Source organism: Paralichthys olivaceus, chromosome 24 (assembly GCF_024713975.1).
Source record: "Paralichthys olivaceus isolate ysfri-2021 chromosome 24, ASM2471397v2, whole genome shotgun sequence".
In the NCBI taxonomy this organism is placed as follows: Eukaryota; Metazoa; Chordata; class Actinopteri; order Pleuronectiformes; family Paralichthyidae; genus Paralichthys; species Paralichthys olivaceus.
The window spans coordinates 5,908,899-5,930,065 of NC_091116.1; the positions used below are offsets into that span (position 1 = coordinate 5,908,899).

The 21,167-nt window shown below is 42.0% G+C and overlaps 1 protein-coding gene across 3 annotated transcripts in view; it reads left to right on the forward strand.

Annotated features, from left to right (window-relative positions):
* Positions 1 to 21,167, forward strand: part of filip1l (filamin A interacting protein 1-like) — a 61,137-nt gene that overhangs the window by 34,379 nt on the left and 5,591 nt on the right. Inside the window, exons 1-3 of one of the 3 annotated variants that reach the window (XM_020104110.2) lie at positions 13,872 to 14,007; positions 15,674 to 15,822; positions 18,204 to 21,039. In XM_020104110.2, the coding sequence (XP_019959669.1) occupies positions 18,319 to 21,039 (2,721 nt within the window). In that variant the 5' untranslated portion in view covers positions 13,872 to 14,007; positions 15,674 to 15,822; positions 18,204 to 18,318. Of the gene's footprint in view, positions 1 to 13,850; positions 14,008 to 15,673; positions 15,823 to 18,203; positions 21,040 to 21,167 lie in introns of those variants that run through there. The other 2 variants (XM_020104109.2, XM_020104108.2) reach the window with 2 other exon arrangements.

The following is a 21,167-nucleotide window of genomic DNA, read 5'->3' on the forward strand; positions in this document are numbered from 1 at the left end:
TAACATTAAAACAAAAATCGGATTTCGCTGTTCTTTTGCTTTGTTAGTCCTTGGAGCCGTTTCAGAGGGACTGCACTGCATTCAAATTTTAATATCATGTTTTAAATGTTAGCCTCCCTCATGCTGGGAAGGGTAGAATTAAACGCAGTTTAAGGATCAAACCAAATGTCCCACTTAAGCCCCGGTTACTCAAGTGGAGCTGCTCAGTGGCCAACAGCTTGAAACTGTCCCTGGTGGGTATGTACAACATGTGCTGCAGAATGCTGCAGGAAATGTATATATTTGCAATAATAACTCTTCCACACATGGCAAAAAAAGGAAGTGCAAAACAATACTCTCTGTAGTTTTTGCATGCAAATGATTTCATCACTAAAATACAATGAAAATGCGAATTTAACATATGCATCTAAGTGGATACAATTATTACCACAGCTTAGGAAGTTTGGTTTTCATCTACGTTTGTGGGATTATGCAAAAACTACTGAACCATTTTATATAAAGATTTCACAGAGGGATGGGACATGGTCCAAGGATGAACCCATTAAATTTTGGAGCCTATCAGAACAAAAGAGTAGATCCACTAGTTCTTTTTCACTTTTCCCACAAAATCATTTTGAATGTAGTAGCTGTGCACGTGCACACACATGCACAACAAATTCTGTGTGACTACTACACGGACTAAAGAGTAAAGGAAAAGATGTGCATTTCCTGTCACTTGCAGGTATGCGCACAATTGAGCAATTTTCACCATGTTATTATAAAGTGTGACAGGACAAATTTGAATATTGCAGACCACCACAGTCTAGATATTTAATGGTAGACACTGCTGTGACATAAAGACATGGGGCATTACCCTTGGTGGAGGTATGGGCTCAGAGAAAGAAAACAGGAAATGAACAGAAAAAGGATCAAATGTTGAGATACATGGTGCATGTAGTGTGTTTGGTATCATTTGGTAAAGGTTGTCATGTTGATATTAAAGATGTTTGGGTTTGCTTTTATGAAACAGATAAACAGAAAAAATATGCTTCTGCTCAGAACGTTTTCAGAGAGGAGACAGAAGTGTACGTAAAGATTCATGCGACTTGGCCAACAGATGTTTTTACTTTTTCTTTTTTTTTTAATATCTTGTAAAACCTCTCAAGACACCGGCACCCTGCCAGAGCTAATTGCACTAAAAGAAAAGAAAATCACCATCAATCCTCATCATCACTGGAAGCCAGTGGACGGAGCTAAAGCTCATAACCCTCAGTGCTAAAATGCCTCTCTGGAATCCATCCAGATGTGAGCCATCTGTTGTGTTCAGTCACCGAGGTGAGACTAGTCGTGTCTATCCAGACGGTGACATCACCCAGAATAGAGACGGGCTAAACTCCAATATTGGGTCGTTTCATTAATAACCTGGCTGATCCGATCCTTTCAGGCAGCCCCTTGACGTGCATTAAGGTATCCCACCGGTGCACTTCATCAACATTGTAAGTGTTTTCTGCCACGGGGAGCCTAATGCAGCCAAGAGACCTGGAAACACAGCGGCCGCAATGTACCACATTATCCCCAACGTGCTCTTGTTTTCCTCCATTTCCCTGAGAGCTTTCAAACTTTATGGACTGGCATGGCACAAAGCCCCGAAAAAAAAACTACAACAGTGTGACCTGTTTAAACCAGAGAGTTGACCAGAAGAACATTCAGAAATCTATTTACTGGCTTCAGTACAAACACAGCGAGATGGATTTTTGTAAGCTGAACTAATTTATTGCATCAGAATTTTACAGTTAATCATTAAAGGCAGAGTGTTATCAAACTGCAATTTGATTATATACAAGAGAAGATAAAATAGTTTTTGGACATATTTGTCAAAACACGCAGCCTAAGCTTAGAATCTCTGGGTGGGCTTTTCTCTCTGCAACAGTTGTCTTATGTCTGGAAGCTGGCGTTGCAAAAGTACTGGAGTACGTCACAGATCTGTATAGTCTGTGAATGTTCATTCATGACTATTTCAAGGTTAGCAATTTAAAACGTCTGCGCGAGAACCTTTGTGCAGCTAAGTTTGTATTCAACATGTATTTACGGAAGCAAACAACTCAAATTTGACATCTGTCTGTAGAGTTCTGCACTAACCCAGCTTTTCTGTCTATTAATTCCAGAAATCTGAACGTGGCTCACGTATCTTGAGAACCGTTCATCTTATCGGCTTCACACTTGGAATGTTTATTGTTAAGAGCCCAAGAAAGTGCATTGTTGAATTATGCAGCTGGGACTCATCAATGAAAGTGAAGTTTTCGATGACGGCAACAGCACGTTCACTACGCCGACAACTGCTCTTTCAGTTCTGAGTTCTGCGGAGGGAGGAAGGCATTCGCCATGGCTCCATTACAGCCGGTCGCTTTTACACTTTTAGAAAGACACACAGGCCGAACAGCCCATTCCAGACAGGCAGGTTTACAACAGACACTAATGCAATATGTTGACGCTCAAGCACATTGTCAAGCATCTACTCTCCAAATAAATTCAAGCACATTTTCCCCCGATGACAATTATTCTGTGCAATGACTAAATAACACACTTGAACAAAGGATGACACGACGCCAATAGAAACATGTCTTGAAGGGATAAAAATGTTGCAACAACAAATGCAGATGGTGGTGGGTGACATACAAGCATCCAGGAGAAATCGAAGCAATGACGTGTCGGCTAAGTGGTATGAGTCTGCTTCTCCTCACTTTAAATCACACTCGGTGACAATTTGAGGCCCGCTGCCAAGAAGTCATTGGGATGATGAAAGCCCGAACAGGAAGCGAGCAGACAATAGAGAGAGCCTGTGTCCAGGATCACAGACCACCGCCCATCTGGGGGTCTCATCCCCTCTGAGCGGAAGTCAGACGCTCGCACACTCGCTTCATCGCAGCTCCGTCTCTCGCTGAAGTAAATTCAGGCATCACACCCTACGTCCCCCGAATCACTATCATTTGCATTCCTCCCTAAGCAGGGAGAGGTGAGCAGTGAGTGGGAGGATCAGCAGAGAAGCGGTTGTGATGGAAAGGTTGAGGGGGGAGACAAGGACAGGGTCGGAGAGAGAAAAAGATGAGGAAGGGAGGAACAACGCTTGAAGGAAGTGGTTATAATATGGTTTGCATTCAAAATCACTGGATATCTTTCTTTCCTTTGTTCACTTTGCTGTGCATGCAACCTAAATTATAGGTTCATTGGCAGGTTACACCCAAGAAAAATTTATGTATATAAGTTGGAAGGCACTGGAAAGGATAAGCTTGTTAATTAATAATAGGTACGAGGAATTGTTGAAGAAAGAAACAGAAATTGTGCATCCAGACATTATACTACCACTCCGGCCTGCATCGTCTTTATGTGTCGTATAGTCAGTTTACATTCCCTCCAGAAATTGTAAGGGACGCCTGTTATTTCTCCTGATCATAATAATCCCCTCAGATGTGAGCCATTACGTCTGAAAAATGATGTGTCATCTGAGGTCGCGCTCCTCTGCAGGACTGAACGCAGCCGGGAGCGTTATGAGAGGGTTCCGATAAAATGACGAATGAGGACATCTGGCGAGCGCCGTCAGGGGGCGTGTCATGGACATAGAGACACACCGCAGAGGCACAGACAGAAAGAACAGACTGATGGTGGAAAGGAGAGAGGGATCAGGAGGAGAAAAAGAAATATAGAGCTTCTTAGTAGAGTATGCCATGTACTCTTTTACGCACCGATCACACTGACATGAACACTTAGCCACAGTTATTTGGATTAGACGATGGCACAAATGTGATTTTACGCTGACTTCACTTTAGATTGGCATCTACAACTGCTTAGGTCTTTTCTGCCAAGATGGAAAAGATGTTTGTTAACGTTTTATCATGTGTTTATCATGTATCCCGATCATGTATCACTACAGCCAGCATCTATTTACCGCAAAGTGAGTTGATGGTTTGAAAAATTCCTATTTCAATGTCAAATTAAATTATAATATTGATCTTTTCAGGAGTCTGAATCCTTTAGGTGTAAAACTGTGCTTTTTTCTCTCATTTCTCAGATTACACTTGAATTAGTTTATTTTTGGTATATTTATTTTTTATTTTTTGTGTATATCATTATGCCTAATTGGAGGTCAGTCTTCATTATTAAAAGGTTTGGGTTTGTGGACTCTCTGACAGCAGTTACAGATTCACTTTCAACCATATTTAGGTCAAATCAACCACAATCAAAGGTGAATAAGTCAGTTTTCCACGTGCAACAGGCTTTAAATCACTGGACATGGAGAACATAAAAGTAAATCCATTGCTGAAAAAGTTAAGAGTGCCAATTCCTAACACGAGAACTAGAACTTTCCTCAGCTTATGAATTTAAAATTTAAACTTCCTGTCCTCTTCCAGCTTGTCTCATCTACACACCCTTCTAACCCAGCCTGATCCTCATGTATGACAGCTTTTGGACGCGTCTCCTTTAATCTGGCTGCTGCTGACATAGCAACGCGATGACACCACCGTCAGCGTGGTGGATTTTGCGGAGGCTTTTTGGACTTTTTCCATTAATGAAGTTGTGAAAGGATGACCAGATTAGGAAACACATATCCTGTGTTTAAATATGCTGGACAGTGTTTGGAGATAAGTCAGGGAATGAGTAAATGAGACAGATATCGACGTAGGAGCTGCATACATAACACTGATGAGAGAATCTCCTCTGTAGCTGTGGGGCTGGATATTCACCAGAAGTTTGTTTGTTCCAGCTGTTCTGAAAGCAGCGTTGGTGGATTAATGAAAAACTGTTGTTCACTTCCATGTAAATTCAAAGAAAACAACCTTTAAATGGAATAAGATAGGTGGTCACACTGTAATCTTTCCAGGTTGAACCAGCACTTAGACGTATGCTCCCTTTTAAACACAGCCTCAGTGCTGAGGTCTTTGAAGCTCAGTTATCTTGAACTGCATAAATACAACCTTTGATTCGGTGCAGGCTGAGCGGCTGATTAGGACAGAGGTGAGGCTGGGATGTGGTTGTTGTCCCTGGGAAGGCAAACATTAAGAGATTAGCCAGGTAGACGTTGCCCCGTTTGTAAAGTGGTGGCCTCATCCTACGTATGAATTGCTCTGCACAACAGTGTAGACGCTGGAAGTCGTGAGAAAGATGTGAAATCACAGCTTTCGTGGCTCAAAAGGAAAAGATTAACGAGGCAGCTCTGCAAACACACAGGTGGGAAAAGTGGCAGGGAGCATTTCAGACTATTTGAGAAAGCTCAGCTCCCTGAAATCTGATTAGAGAGCAGCTCTTGTGCTGCTCCACAGACTTGAGATCCATGTTAATCCATCAGGAAACCATCAAAGAGTCTCTGGAGGGAGACCCACCCTGCTCACCTGACAGCTGTACAAATTAGTATTTGTGTGCATAAGTTACAAGTTCTATTGTGTATTGTCATTGTTGTGAAGGGGTGTGAAGCCGAATGGAATCACCACCATGTGCGTGTGTAAGTTTTGTAAGTTTTAAAAGCAAGAATCTGGCTCTAGAGCTGAAATTGCCTCAGCGCTGTGAGGTAGTGTTTCCCAGCCGAAGTAGTTGAAGGAAAAACACAAATAATGATTTGATAAAAGAAAATACGTCCAGATATTTGTGCTTAGGGAGAGAATAAACACAAGTATCAATAGCATTACTGCCTCCGTAACTTTCCAGTTACTGTGTCCCAACACCGTGTGCTGCAAATGAGTCAAGACTAAAAAATGAAAATTCCAGGATCAACATTACAAACATCTGAACAATCCAGTCTTACGCACAAATAATGAACATAATGAGGAGCTGCTTGGGAATCATTGCTGTAGGATACCTCAAATATCAGTATCAATCAAAAAATCTATATCACGACTCCAAGCCAATCAAAGTGAAGTAAAGGCAGATGATCCCCATGACAAACAATCCATCGTCATGATCCACTGCCGCTCTCAGGATCCACCATCATGTTCCACCATGAGAAACCTAAACTAACCAGATCAAACAAAACAAAGACATGTCGCTTGGTCCAGACTTACAGGTGTAAAAACGCTCTGAGTAACAACGGGTGTGAAAGAATACAGAGCAAAATGACTGCTCTCTTTTACACCAGTAATCAGATGCCGTCTGCAGCAGAGTGTGATGCAGTGAGAACGACTTGAGTTTCTGCTCATTTCTATTTGCGTGCCTCCTGGAAATTACATTTACATAGCAATAAATACTTTCTGCAAACAAAATGACTGTGGTTAAGGTTAGCGGTTCAAATGTTAATAAACAGGCCTCGTCTCAAGTCACTGCAGATTTCTGTGTATTAAACAGACCAGGGTCTTTTCCTGACCCGAGCCTGGATTAATGTGTTCAGTATGAACGTTTTTTTCAACGTACCAGATACATTAATCAACATTTCCTCATTATGTTAATAGAAAATGAAAGCTGCCGACCATTATGTTTCCCAAACAACAGTTTTGCTGTTGTTAATTTGTCATATAGAAAGATGATTTATCTCAGAGTCACATATTTGTATTTGTATAAAGACTTGGATCTTTCGCCCCATTTGACGACCTCTGTGTTTGCAGCCTATGATACATTAGTCCTTGCCATACTGTACATGTAATGGCTGGTGCTTAAAGTGAGGTCATCTGTCATTTGTGCAAACAGTGATCGCAACATCCTCTGTAAGTGTTTGTGATTTACATCAAAGTCCACAGTAATGCAGGGGTAATGATTATCAGCTGTACCAATTGAGGGCAGCCGACACACGCCCGCTTCTCTGTCTGCTCACACACACACACACAAACACCTCAGGACACCTCTCTTGATTTCTAACTGCAACTGCGATCCTGTGCGGGGCAATAGCTGTTGTGATTCTGTTAATTACAGCCTGTCCGCCCTCGTCCAGCCCTTCAATCTGAATCTACGTGATTGATTCCTGCCCGTGATCTCATATCATGCATAGCAGGATGACGTGTTGCATTCGTTATGAAGTTCAGTTTAGGGAACGATTTGTTCCTACTGCTAGAGAAAGAAAAACTAGACAACTGAGAAAAACAAGTTGAGGAGAATAGAAGAGTCATTGCAGACGCTCAGATTTGTTTGTCACTAGAAAACGGGGCCAGACAGGATTTTTTTTCTGTGATTATAAAAACCTAAATAAGAAACCAACAAAAAGGGAAAAAGATAAAAGTGCTCTTGAGGTTCCCTGGGGTTGCATGAGCCTGTAAAATCATGGTTATGTAACGGCAAGAGTGAGTTATAGAGACACAGAGACATATAGAGGTACAGACGCACAAGCTCAACAGAAACAGTGTTTTTCTTTTGCAATATATTAATAATGGTTGTTGACGAATCCATAAAATCTCCCCAGAAATATAGGTATTCAAGTTTTTAGGGCAAAAGTTGATCTTTATTGAATTCTGAGTCTAAAATTAAGGATTAAATAAGGATAAATATCTTAAAAAAACAGAAACATAATGTCTGAGTGAGTGAGGAGTATCTGGAGAAGAAAAGTGACCCAATTAACTCCTGCTTTTCCTTTAAGAGAGTACCAGACATACCTTCAGAGCATCAAAACTCCCGAAGGAGGTGAAAGCTCAAGGTCATATTATTATAAAGTAAAAGTTGTGTACATATAGGTGAAATCATGAAAACAACACAAACAGAGGAAACAGTAAAACCCAAGCACAGATGAGTCAGGTCCACCTCAAACAAGCGATTACAGCTATTTGGACTCGACAACATGTCACCACAACAACAACGAACAAAAGGTCTGCAGCCAGAGAACGGCCGTAAAAAGCTGATTTTGGCCATAAAAGGCCGGCAAATGTCCACACGAGAGTTTTTACCCTGGCAATCAAAATCACGTTCCATTTTAACAGCGAAGCCCATGCTGAGGCCCAGACTGAGATCTGAAACAAGAGACAGGAGAAAAAAGAAAGAGGTGGTAGACAAAGACGGGGAACGGCTGTGAAGGAGGGAGGGAAAGACAAGAGAATAGGGGGGGAGAAAAAGGCATAAAAGAAAAACAAACAGAAAGAGGAATATGAGTGAATATAAGTCATGGGTGGATTTAGAGAGAGATGGAATTCCAGCGAGACGCGGAGAGAGAGAGGCATATGGATTTGATTACAAGCCAATGATGTCATGCGTGTATGTCAGCCCCCGGGCTCTGTACGTATAGCACAAGCATGTGCATGTCAGGCTGAGTGTTCGAGGCAAGACCAGGCCTCGTCTGTGACGGCTGCAGAGAGGCGGCTTGTCTGATGTGCGGCGAGAATCGCACCAATACACACTCAGAGGAGAAAGTGTGAGTCTTTGTCTCTGGCTGTCTGGTTGTGCAGCCTGCAGACAGCTGATTAGATTCTTAACTCACACATATCGCTATAGGGCAAAAAAAATAAATCCAACTCTCACACAGGTAGCAAAACTTACTGCGTAGCTCTTGTTTCCGTCTGGTTTTTATTAATGGTTTTACAGATTCACGCCTCATATCAGGTACCACACGGCACATGTGCACATACATACATACCTACACACTCTTAACATGCACTCATACGACAGCTGTACTTTTCTTCATGCGTAGCTGGAGACTCAGGGATAATTAGTTAGTTTCAGTAACAAGTCAGGTTTCCATCCAACTGGAGCTCGATGTGGAAAAGAAAATGTAAATTTGTGTCGCCTGAGCTGTGTCTCAGTTCAGAGGCAGCATTTGAAGAGTACCAAAGCGTCAGGACCGCTATTTTGAAGGCTCCTTCAAATGCATCCTTCCATCCTTGAGAAATAAAGGCTCCAACGGGTGGATTCTTGCCAGCCCAAACTATCCCAGAATTCATTGCGCCTCAAAGTGATGTCCAATGCTTAAGTATCCGGATTCAACTCAACCTCTCTCCAAAGAGGCAGTCTTCATGGGCTGGGTAGAACGCATCCTCTGAAGGATGCAGCCCCTGAGTTCAGACGCAGATTAGATGGTGTGAAAACTAAACTTTGTACAACACATGATTGAAATATGCCATTTATATTTATTTCATTTTGAGGATTTTCATGTTTAGGATCATTACAGTCTCCTTATTGAGATCTGAAGCTTCTTGATACATGTGTGCCTAAATGTATTCATTAGCATATTTAGTGCATTTTTGTGGCAAAAACCTGATTTGGATTCAACTTTTCTTGAACCATATTATGTCTCAAAAGTAGTTTTTTGCCCTTTGCTTTTAATGGACGGCATCAGTTTGGATGCAGACTGTGAACGTGGGGAGGGATAGAGAGTTGCGACTCACAACTCAGGTCCCGAGTCAAAATGGAAACTTTGCAATTACAAGGTTGGCATCTTAACCACAAGGCCACAAGGATGCCCTGAGGCTGCTTTTCCTTTTGACACAGTTGAAACTGAACACAGCCTCAGAAGAGTGCGGGTCACAGTTGGAGCAGTTCTAGTTTCTCTAATCACATCCTTAAATTCATCAATATAGCTCATGTTTTGTAATTTGTAAACTTGGAATTTCCAGCTCTGAAGAAACGCCGGAAGGCCGAGCCTCTGGATTTTAACGACTGCCCTGCTGAACCGCACACGATGCTCGTCCAAACCAAATCCCAAACCTCCTCATTTTTCTGTTTATTGTCAGCACTACAGTCATCCTGTGGGGGTTACATAACACATCTTCATCTCCCAACTATTTGTCATATGGCAGAGGCTTGTCACAGCAAACATGTTTGTGTGGTCTGCTCTTGTGTGTGATCCCTGACATCTGTTTCAAGTGTACAGTACTCCAGGTCCCGAAAATGTCCACATCCAGAAATAGAATCTAATTTGGTTCCAAGAACAAACAAGTTTGCTGCAGGGAGAAATGGGAGAGAAGGAAACACTACGATTCATCACATTTTAGGGCTGAACTCTGAGACTCTGCATATTTTTAAATACTGTGTTTTCAAATTGCCTGCAATCAATCCTGCTTTACCCTAACCCTAACCCTAGTGTCCATTTCAGTTCGCCAGTTCTCCCTGCACAGCCTTGTGGCTAAGACTTACAGTGCTACTTTAAAGTGAGTTTTTGAGAGAAAAGTCTCAGAAATCAAGCTGTCATGCTTTCAAGTGGACACAGGATTTGGTTTGTGAGGGACAGAGTCGAGACTCGGTCACAGCAGGAAGTCTGTGTGCTCCCATTCCTTCAGCCTCTAATCACTATGTAGTCGATTATGTGGTGAGGTCACCATTTGGTCATGAAGCCTGAATGTTAAGTGAAATTTTTTATATCCTATATAATGCATTCATTGTTCCTCACAACGCATCTTGAAATGTAGCGTATATCTGACGGTCACTACTCAAGCAATATATACCATCATGCATTGCACTCGCAGCAGAGACAGGACAGGTCAGCATTAACAGAAATTTTAAATACGAGCACAAACAAGTTTATTTCCACATTTAAATATAGTCATTCAACCTGTTTTTTACCTAAAAAAATTGATCCTAAGTGTAAAATAAACATTGAACATTATTATTATTATTGTTCGAAAGCATCTTTTCTTTTGCTGATGACCTCCCTGTATAGTCGTTACAAAGAAGTCCTTATATAGGAAGGTAGGGGTAAGTGAATGAGGATTTGAGTGATTTGATCTCTCCCTTTAAAATAATTCCTTTGTATCTTGAAAACTTTGCTTAGAAAATGGAATCCGATGCAAATCAGCCACAATGTTGTCTTATTGAGTCGCAACTCTTCTCAGTCCCAGCAGTCGCAGCGAGTCGCATTACGTGCACCAAACACGAAGAAATATCTTATGAAGCCATCACCTGGCCATGGTGGTTTTCCAAATCACAACAAATGAAATTCTGATTCGTTATCACTCCACAGCCTCCAACCAAGGACACAGCAGCGCACAGAACAAGAAGCTCCAAATAGTGGCTTTATAGTTATGAATCTTATATCTAACCAAAACCAAAGTAATTTCATGTAAGCAGAATAATTATTAATGTCAAACCTGTCAAAAATGGCAGGGCCTGCAGAGAAGGCCCTGTCGGCCCTAACCGACCTCCAGTGACACAAACCATACTCTGCCTAAAGAAATGTACCCCTCACTCTGTTCTGTATTTTCAATAACAAGTTTAGGACTTGCAGGATTCTTCAAAATAAATCACATTTGTTGTGTTAGCTCAGGCATCATGTTGAGCTCCTGACCAAAAACAAATGCTGTATCTGGCTTCTAGCGGTGCTGAGAGCGCATCCAAACGTTCCCCAGCGATATATTCATTCTCCTCCAACACCCGTCGCCACCGACTGGCCGAAAGCTGTGATTAATTGTTATCATTACTTCCTTTCACATCATCAGCACAACACATGTTTTTGGTTTACTTCTTTTTAGGAATTTGGGAGTTGTGTCTGGCTCCCGCTGGGACTGTGCTCCATCTGACATTAGACCAACAGACGTCATGTCACAGTGTGTATGCTGGCGTTTGTCAGCAGTTTCACAAGACAGCAAATGAATCTTTGCTTGGAGTACGCCGTTCACAAAAGATCTCTTTTTTACATTTTCGGATAGTGTGGATTTAAAATAAGTTTGTTCAAGGTGATTTCAACACATCAGCCTCGTACCCATCATCATTATTTTAACCCTAATTAAGAAATAAAAAGAGAGGAAGGGCCATGAAGTCAGATTGGATGCCATCCATCGATCGACTGATTTGTTTAATCCATATTTACGCGTTGATCGATTATGTACGACATGTTTTTATTTTTACAGAAACGTCCCACGTAGTGCAGCTTTACATGAAGCCAGCAAATCTCCGCTCTGCTCGGCTGGCAAAGCTCGTACACGTTTAGCAACAGTGACCTCAGCCATTGTGAAGCCATGACATATTTTATTTAGCGGGCAGGAGGCAGGAAGAGTCTTGCTGTTATTCCGTTACACTACTGGGATCATTTATAACTGCAATGTACTGCCTGGAGCACAAAGTTACAGAAAACACTGTGTTTTTAAAGAACGATATTTATATAACTAACCAGCAGTTAAATTTGATCAGACAGTATTCAAGTGAAGTGTCACCAGTGCCATTGTTTATATATACCATGCCACATTTTTCTTCCCTATAAAATCTCTATAAAATGTTCTCCCTTCATATGATGATTGGGGGACATATATGATTTTGTGTCTCACAATGTGAAATGTGTGAGCTGGGTATGAGCAATCTGATAATGAAAGACTGAGGCATCGTAAACTGAACAATGCCCCACTGATAAAGAGAAATGCGCACAGGCTTAAACTGCGATTACAATCCACTGTTGTCTTTGTGGAGCCATTAGCTTGAAACCACAGGTAGGATGTTTGATTACCCACCACTCGCCTGAGATATTCTCACAATGTTCCGCCCAAGACGGACTGAAAAAAAGGAAAGTATTTATAAATCAAGTGGTTTTGTGGAGTTTTTGCTGTTTAATTGAACTTTTTACTTTTCTACTTTTTACTCAACTGCAATTGTCAACAATTAGGTTTGTTAACATTAGTGCCAATACAACCTAAGCCGCAATATAAGAGCTGCTTAAATGTTAAGGTGCAAGTATCAGCATATTTCATATGTTGGGAAAGGTTCTTATTTGCTTTATTGCATCGTTACATGAGGGGATTGACTCCAAGCTCATGTCAGTCGATTCAAGGTGACAAAAATTCACCTTCCAATGCCCATTAGGCTGTTTCTTTCCACAAAATGTCAAACTATTCCTCTAATAAAATTATTTATCATGCATAATAACATGAAATTGACCATTGAGTACTTACTTTATATATTTATATTATGATATTTGCTCAGAATAGTATAGTATGAACATTTCATTTAATTATTTAATACTTTTAAACGTAGTGCTTGAGCAATGTTAGCCAGCAGACAACAGGTTAACAAAAATCCACCTAGCAGTCTGCATTTTGAGTACTGGATATATTAGGCTGTTATATTTCATTTTATAATTTAACACATGAAGCTGTTTCTTTCCCTAAAATGTCAAAATATTCCTCCAATTAAACATTCATTAAATTGTCCAGTGTGCATTTGAAGTACTTTGACTTTGTATTCTTATATTACTATGATATTTGCTCGTTGTGGTTATGTATTTTTATTTCTTAACCTTGTCCTTTACTGTTGTGCACAAACATTACGCTGCCAAATCATACTGTGAAGAATGACTGATATAAAATATGTGAAGGACAAATGTTGAGAACAAAAACAGTTGATAGAGAGACACACTGACGTCTGAGACCAAATAGTTTTCTGCCCAGGGTTTCCTTGAACCATTATGTTAGCAGTGCTGGCATTGCTCCCTGAAACTATACACGCACCAAAGTAAGAGCCTATTGTCATTCTGTGATTTCAATCAGCAACAAACCCTTTCAGTGAATTTATCCAAATGTCAGGGGATCTATTAGGTGTGGGCCGTGAATATACATTTCACATTTTAGAGATATATGTCTTGTCTTGTTCTTCAGCGTTGGACTCAATTACAAATCCCCATCCAAGAATTAACTTTGCGAGCTGACTTTCTTTTTCTTTTTCCTGCCTCCTTGGCTGAACAAGTGACTTAAGTTGACAAGAGCCAGAAGGAAACGGTGTAACTCGAACTCCTCGTCTCTCCTCACCTACTTCCCTGCCTCCGGAGCAAAGTGACAGACCGGCCAGATATTTCACACGTTACAGACGTCAACGAGAAACCTTTCCCTCATCTCTGCCACATCCTTTAGTTAAACAGTTACTTCAGGAGGCACGCTCGCACATGAACACACTGCGAGTTTACACATATGAGCAAGCACACCCCCTTCTTGCAAGCCTGTGCAATGCAAAACTCCTTATAAGGACATGTTGATGATGTAATGGTCCATAGGCAGGGAGCACATCCCTTATTGTTTGGTCTGACTGTAGGAATGCCCACATTACAGCTACTTAGAGAGCGGGACTCGCACACAGAGGAAGAGTTGAGGGTCGGGTGTTGTGCGGCAACATACGGAGCTTATGGCAGTGACACTGGGGAAGCCTTTGGTGCAGGTAGGCACAATGAACATTCACACAAACCTCAGCATTTGTGGGAGGAAAAGTTTTTAAACTTTTTAAAAAGTCCTCATTGGCTCGGAAACCTAGAGATGTTCAGGGCAGCATCATTTCATGCTGGTGCGCTTCTGTACTTTTTAAGTGTCAAAGTGTTTTTAATGTATTAAGTGTCAATTTCTGAACTTTAAAACAAAAAACACTTTAATTTCACTAAAATAAATTTCAATTTCAGCAGAAACTTTAGCTTTAACTTAACTTTAATTTCCTTGAGTTAAATTTCATATACTTGATTCATTTTTCAGAAACTGAGGAAGTAACTATTCTAACACGCTGGCTGAGAAGTGACTAGAGAAGTGACTTATCTAAACAGTGATGAGGTTTAAATCTGTTTACTGGAGGAAAGTTAACCATGTCCCATTGGGAATATGTTAAAATGGCATGATGTGAAAATAGTGATGACTTAGTCCTTATGGGATTGTATCCCATGTGTACAGGAGCAAAAAGATTAGTGTTCAATCTATGTCAGATGTGTTGAAATGTACATTTCATTATGTTTGAGCATAAAAACCAGGAGGTATTTGGCTTTTTAATTTATTAAAAACATTTGATAATGTTTTGATGAATTTAGATCTTTTCTCTTGACTGTGGTTGATGAAAACAACTTTGTTTTAACAGAAGATATAGAAAAACTGACTCACTCTTACATAATTGTTACAGCTTGCATGGAGGTTAATTACATTAACTGCCGTTATATAATTGAAATTAAGAGTCACCTCTGGAATTTAACTTATTACGAAATTGCACTTGTGTTTTAATAACAGAACATTATATGTGGCATTAAAATACTGAATGGGGGTGTAAGGTTTTATTAAAATACTATTTTAGGATGGTTAAATCTGGCCTCTTGGTAACACACCACTACATTAACTGTAATGCCACCAGCAGGAAGTTAATAAATATCAATGCTCCATATTTTACACATGCAGATTGCACTCTGGGGGCATATCACTCAGCCTGTGTGGACTTTAAATACACCGCATTAATCAGTGTCCTCCCTCCAAACTCTGTCACACAGGAGGGCATTCAGCCCACCGTGCACAAGTCTCCTGTTAAAACTGATGTGGTCGTGTGTGTGTGCACAGGATACATCACTCTCTACATATATAACATCATCACTTGTGGTTAGGAAATGGCACAGCAGCCCTGACATATGGAACGTGTAACACAGCTTTGCGAGGCGGGTGAGCCAGAGTTTCCAGCTTCAAATAAAGCAAGGGATGCCCACTGTAAAGTAATGTTTCAGATTCGTTTTCTTTCTTTTCTTTTTTTTTAAAATGGCACTTTTATTCGCGTACACTTGAGCGAAAGGCAAAGGGGATACTTGCAAGAAAGCCAGAAACAATAGCATAAAGTTAAGCTGTCTACTTAAGCACCCAATCCACCAAATCACTCCCCGTGACCCGTTTTTCCGTGGAACATTAACGACCTGCAATGGTGGTCGTGCCTCAGCTTTCAGGGGAAACCGGTGTAAAAATTGGCGCCTCTTGCAAAGGTTGGACAGGCTGCAGAGTGGGTGGTCAGGTGCCTTTGTGATGTCGATAGCCATTAAACTGTTACGTCACCTGCTTTACAATGCATTTCTCAAAAAATAATGTCCTTTCAGTGTGTGCGGACCTCTGCATGAAAGGCCGAGATAAAACATGACGGGGATGGAAATGTGGACGAATGCTGGATAGATCAGCTGGATTATTTATGCGCTCTGAATGCATGTGGCAGCTGCTTCGACTGACGTGCATTCGATTGCAAAAGCTGGTCAGTTAAGCTATTATTACTCATTAAGTTTTTTCACTCTGTCCATTATCCCCACAACTTGCAAGTCAATCTCAGATGTGGCTACGCTGGCTCGTGTTTTGAGCATTACGAGCAGTTTCCTCTGACAGGACTTGCCGTTATTAATGTAAAGAGGCCTCCCGTACATACAGTGCGATAGACAAGGTTTCCAGTCCTACCAGGGAGCAAAGGACATTTATCTTTCTAATTTGGCTGATTACATCACCAGAAAAACAGCAGCGTCTGAGATAAGGGATTGAATAAACAGTAATTACAGGCGACAGGCTGGTCCACGGGGGACATGTCTGCTTGTTTTATAAGAGTTTCACTCACTGTCTATCCACTCACAGTAAATTTTTCAACACATGCATGGTCCTAGATAACGCGAATTACATCTATTATCCAGAGTCTTTGAGAAAAAAAAGGATGAATGATGATTAAAATATGTTATCAGCACTTCTTCACAGCCAAGGGTAATTTTAAGTCCACAAAAGCCAGACAGAAAAAAGTCTGAGCAACTGGAGTATTCACACACCTTCAAGCAAAGTAGTTCTTGGCGACACTGGGGTTTGATTGAAAACTGTAATGACTAAAATGATGGGGTGGCAGCGATTTTAATACAAAAGGTCAGTGGTGGACAAAATGTACTCTTTTAGAAATAGAGTTCCAAGTAAAAGTGTAGCATTCAAAACCTTACTTGAGTAATAGTACATGAATGCAAACATCGAATACTCAAAGTACCAAAAGTAGAAGTACTTGGTGAAGTAAGGTGAAGGCAAGACTTTTGGCTAAATGACAGATCTTTCTGAGGCATGGATTTTTCCGTTTTAGCAGCGAGCAGCTTTGAAATTTTTTTTAAATCAAGTCTGTATAATTACAGTTTATTTGCTTCTTGAAACATGGCCATAAAAACACCAACATGTCCTAATCCACCAGAACCACACTAATAATGAACTCTTGATTATTATGCTTATAATATCTTATTGCATGTTTTGTATAGTCGGGTGTTCATGTACAACACATGGATCCAGTTACATGTGTCCCCTGACCCACTCCCACCCTTTACCAGCTACTGAAGAAAGAAATGACACACACTCCACTGCTGAGAAGTGACCCGCCCTACCACCACTTACATCATGGCCCAAAACCCCATGCATGTGGGGCGAGCGATCCCTGAGAGTGTGCATTTCTCTTTGTGTGTGTGTGCACTTCAGTATAAACTCTGTGGGACTGTAATTGCCTTTGGAAGCATGGGGAATTCCTTTAAATGTATAAGAAAAAAAAAACAGGGAGGGTTGGTGGTGGTTTTTTGGTAGTGGGGAGGAGGGCTGGTAGTAGAGGAACCCCTTAATTAGAGGATTGTTCCATGCCAGTGGGCCATCTGTGTGGAAATGCCTGGCAGCTGCACACACAGCAGTCATAACATCCCTTCCCCTGGGGCTGTGGAGACTCTGGCCTGGTACTGTACAATATGCCTAGGCCAGACGCTCTGACCCTGCGACACACTGCACTTAAAGCACTGCAACTAATGGCACATGTGTAATGTACCTTGACATCATTTGTTTCACCCCATGTGGGTTTCATGCATACGCGATTATTCATTGAAATATAAATCAAACATGCAAAACTGTCACATTGATTTTTACCACACTGCTACTGGTTTTTGTAATTCTTATATCAGTTGTGTTTTGAAGATAAATGTGGCTTATTGGGCAATGATGAAGTATTTCTTTAGTTTGAGTATGAGTGTACTAACTTCTTGAATACATAGTTAATGATGGGAATATGTTTGATGAAGGAATGCTGCAGATTGATCAAAATTCAACGTGGTCCCTCAAATTAACAGTTTGTCACACCTTGTTTTTTCTCCACATTTCCCATTGGATTTAACAGGTCCTTCAGTGCAGTATGGAAACTTTTAGAAATTCCCTGATTGTTAAACTCAAGGTTGAATATTCACAGCTTCAACTCAGGTTTCCAAACCATACGAGAATTAGTTGGCAACAAAAAAATGAACCCCAGGTATTTTAGACTACCAATCTTAAGAGAGTTTCAGTAGCTCTGGTATTTTATGATGTGTTCAATTTTCCATGACATAAAATCTTTAATCCTCCACAGAAATGCAGGGAAAATAACAGTGTTTATGATGTGCCAATGCTTGGAGTTGACAGTGGGGGTGTAGATTTCCCCAGGCATCTTTCATATACGTCAAAAACCCTGATAATTTTGGTTTCACAATGATTTAATTTACTTGAAAGTGTCTCAAAAATATGAAATAAAAATTGAGAAATTGCAACTACAGTGGGAAATAATATGTCACCACTGAAAATCTTCACATTTGCCTTGTTTTTGTTTTTTTACAGGTTGAAGCTGTTAATTGACCAGGAGAAGGCGTACCAAGAACGAAAAGACGGAGAGAACGACAAAAAGGTCACGGGTCTGAAGGAGGAGCTGACAAAACTCAAGTCGTTTGCGTTGATGGTCGTGGATGAACAGCAGCGTCTCACCGAGCAGCTGAATCAACAAACGGCTAAAGTCCAAGAACTAAGTGCCAGTGCCTCACAAGCCCAGGAGGAGCTCAGCTCAGCTAATGCCCGTCTGCAGGAAGAGGAGCAAAAGGTCTTTCGCTTGGAGTCTGAGCTACGTGACCAATCTTGTCGATACCATCTGGAGCAAGAGACCATGACTGCCAAATTGACCAGCGAGGATGCCCAAAGCAGGCAGCTGCGCCAGAAAATGTCAACTCTCAGCAGGCAGCTGGATGAGCTGGAGGAGACCAACAAGACCCTGCGCCGAGCTGAGGAGGAACTGCAGGAGCTCAGGGATAAAATTAGCCGCGGCGAGTGTGGAAACTCCAGCCTTATGTCTGAGCTTGAAGAACTACGTAAGAGGGTCCTTGAAATGGAGGGAAAGGATGAAGAGTTGATCAGAATGGAGGACCACTGCCGGGACCTCAACAAGAAACTGGAGAAAGAGGCCAATCAAAGCCGAAGTCTGAAGGCTGAAGTCGATAAACTGAACCACAGAATTATGGACTTAGAGAAATTAGAGGATGCGTTCAGCAAGAGTAAACAAGAGTGCAGCTCACTTAAAGGTAACCTGGAGAAGGAGAGGACAGTGTCAAAGGTTCTGACTAGTGAGCTGGAAGTCTTAAAAGTCAGGGTGAAAGATCTGGAGGCAGCTGAAACCCAACTGGGAAAAGCGGAGCTGACACTGAGGGAAGATCTAACAAAGTTAAAGACTCTCACAGTCATGCTAGTGGATGAGAGGAAAGCTATGGCGGAGAAGCTTAAGCAAATGGAGAACAAGGTCCAGAACAGCACCGGCAAACTTCAGGCTGAGCAGGACAAAGTTACATCAGTCACAGAGAAGCTAATTGAGGAGAGTAAGAAAGCACTGAGGTCGAAGGCTGAGCTGGAGGAGAAAATGTGCAGTGCGACAAAGGAAAGGGATGACTTGAAGGCCAAGTTGAGGCTCGAGGAGGAAAAAAGCATGGATTTGGATTCAAAGATAAACATGATGAAGAAACGGATGCAATCCATGGAGACCAAAGAAAGGGAATACCTGAGGAACAAAGCTAAAGAGGAGCACATCAAAACACCTATTGCTAACCGCTTCCAACAGGAAGATAACAAAGTTCAGGATTTGACGCAGGAAGTGGAACGCCTCAGACGCAAATTGAAGGACATGAAGGTGGTCGAGGGTGATTCATCAAAAACAGAGGAGTTTGAATCACTGGAGAAAAGACTCACCAACGAACAAGAGAAGGCAAAGGCCTTGATGGAGGAGCTGGAAATATCCAGAAAAGAACTTTCACAGTATCAACTGGCGGAAAAGAAAGAGTGCAACCAAGAGCATGTTCTTTATAGGCGCTTGAAGGACGAGGAGGCAAAGTCCAGTCATCTGAGCAGAGAGGTGGCAGCCTTGAAAGAGAAGATACACGAATACATGGGGACAGAGGAGTCCATTTGTCGCATGAAAACTGACCACTCATCACTGCAAAGAAAACTGACCCAGCAGGAGGTCAGAAACAAAGAACTGGCCAGAGAAATGGAGACGCTCACTCGAGAGCTTGAAAGATATAGGCGATTCAGCAAAAGTCTCCGCCCTGGGATGAACGGAAGACGCTTTTCTGACCTTCATGTTGCCACAAAGGAAGTTCAGACAGAGCCACAAGACCTCATGTCTCCCAACTGCAAAGCAGTGGCACCACTGGAGCGTGCCGTGGTGAACGGCAAACTGTATGACGGGAGCGAACCGGAAGATAATGCAAATTACAGTAACGAGCTTCAGCTATCCAAATGCAGCCCCTCACTTATGAATAACGTGAATAACCTAAACAACAACATGAGAAGAGCACGAGTCCCATTCCTGAAAAACAAAGACACCCCCCATCAGGTGAATGGCAAAGTGCAACCGCGGCAGAATGGCAATCACGTCCAGCCCGGAGATGTCGTTCTGACCCACAGTCCTGGGCAGCCTCTGCACATTAAAGTGACTCCTGACCACGGACACAACAGAGCAACGCTCGAGATCACCAGCCCAACCACAGAAAACACCCAGTCATTCACCAGCACTGCCGTCATACCCACAAGTGGAGGTCCACCCAAACAGAGAATTACCATTATTCAGAATGCTTCCCTATCCCCTACTGCAAAATCCATCTCCCCAACAACAAAATCTAAAGGTTCCCCATTGTCCGATGAGCTGTGTTCACCAGATCGGGCCCTCTCGCCTTTCACTATGGCCACGTACTCCAGAGCAATGACCCCAGACTCTTGTGGCTCCGACACACCAGACAGAGCCATGTCACCGATACAAATCGTGTCTGTCACAACTGGCACCCCTGACCGCTCCCTCTCCACGGAGCCAGTGGAGGTTTTGGGAGGGCACGCCGTCTTCCGCGTGACCCCTGAAAGGCAGAGCAGCTGGCAGGTCCAGAGGTCCAACAGCTCAGGACCAAACGTCATCACCACAGAAGACAACAAAATTCACATTCACCTAGGCAGTCCTTTCATTCAGAGCATCAGCACCCCGACACAAACGCTGAGTCCATGCCACACGCCCGGACTCCAAGAGCAAAGGACTCAGGTGCTTGCAAACTGCAGTACTCCTACTGCCAAAGGCAACAGCAAAATCACAAGTAGCATCATGATTAAACCCACCTCCACCCCAATCCAAAGGCCATCACAAATTACAGTAAGTAATGTCTACAACTGACCTGATAACCCCTCAAACCCTCCATCCCATCCTTTGTTTGAACCATGCCCATGAAAATCCAGTTCCAGTTAAGACCCTTAAACCCCAACTCTACACCCTGATGCATT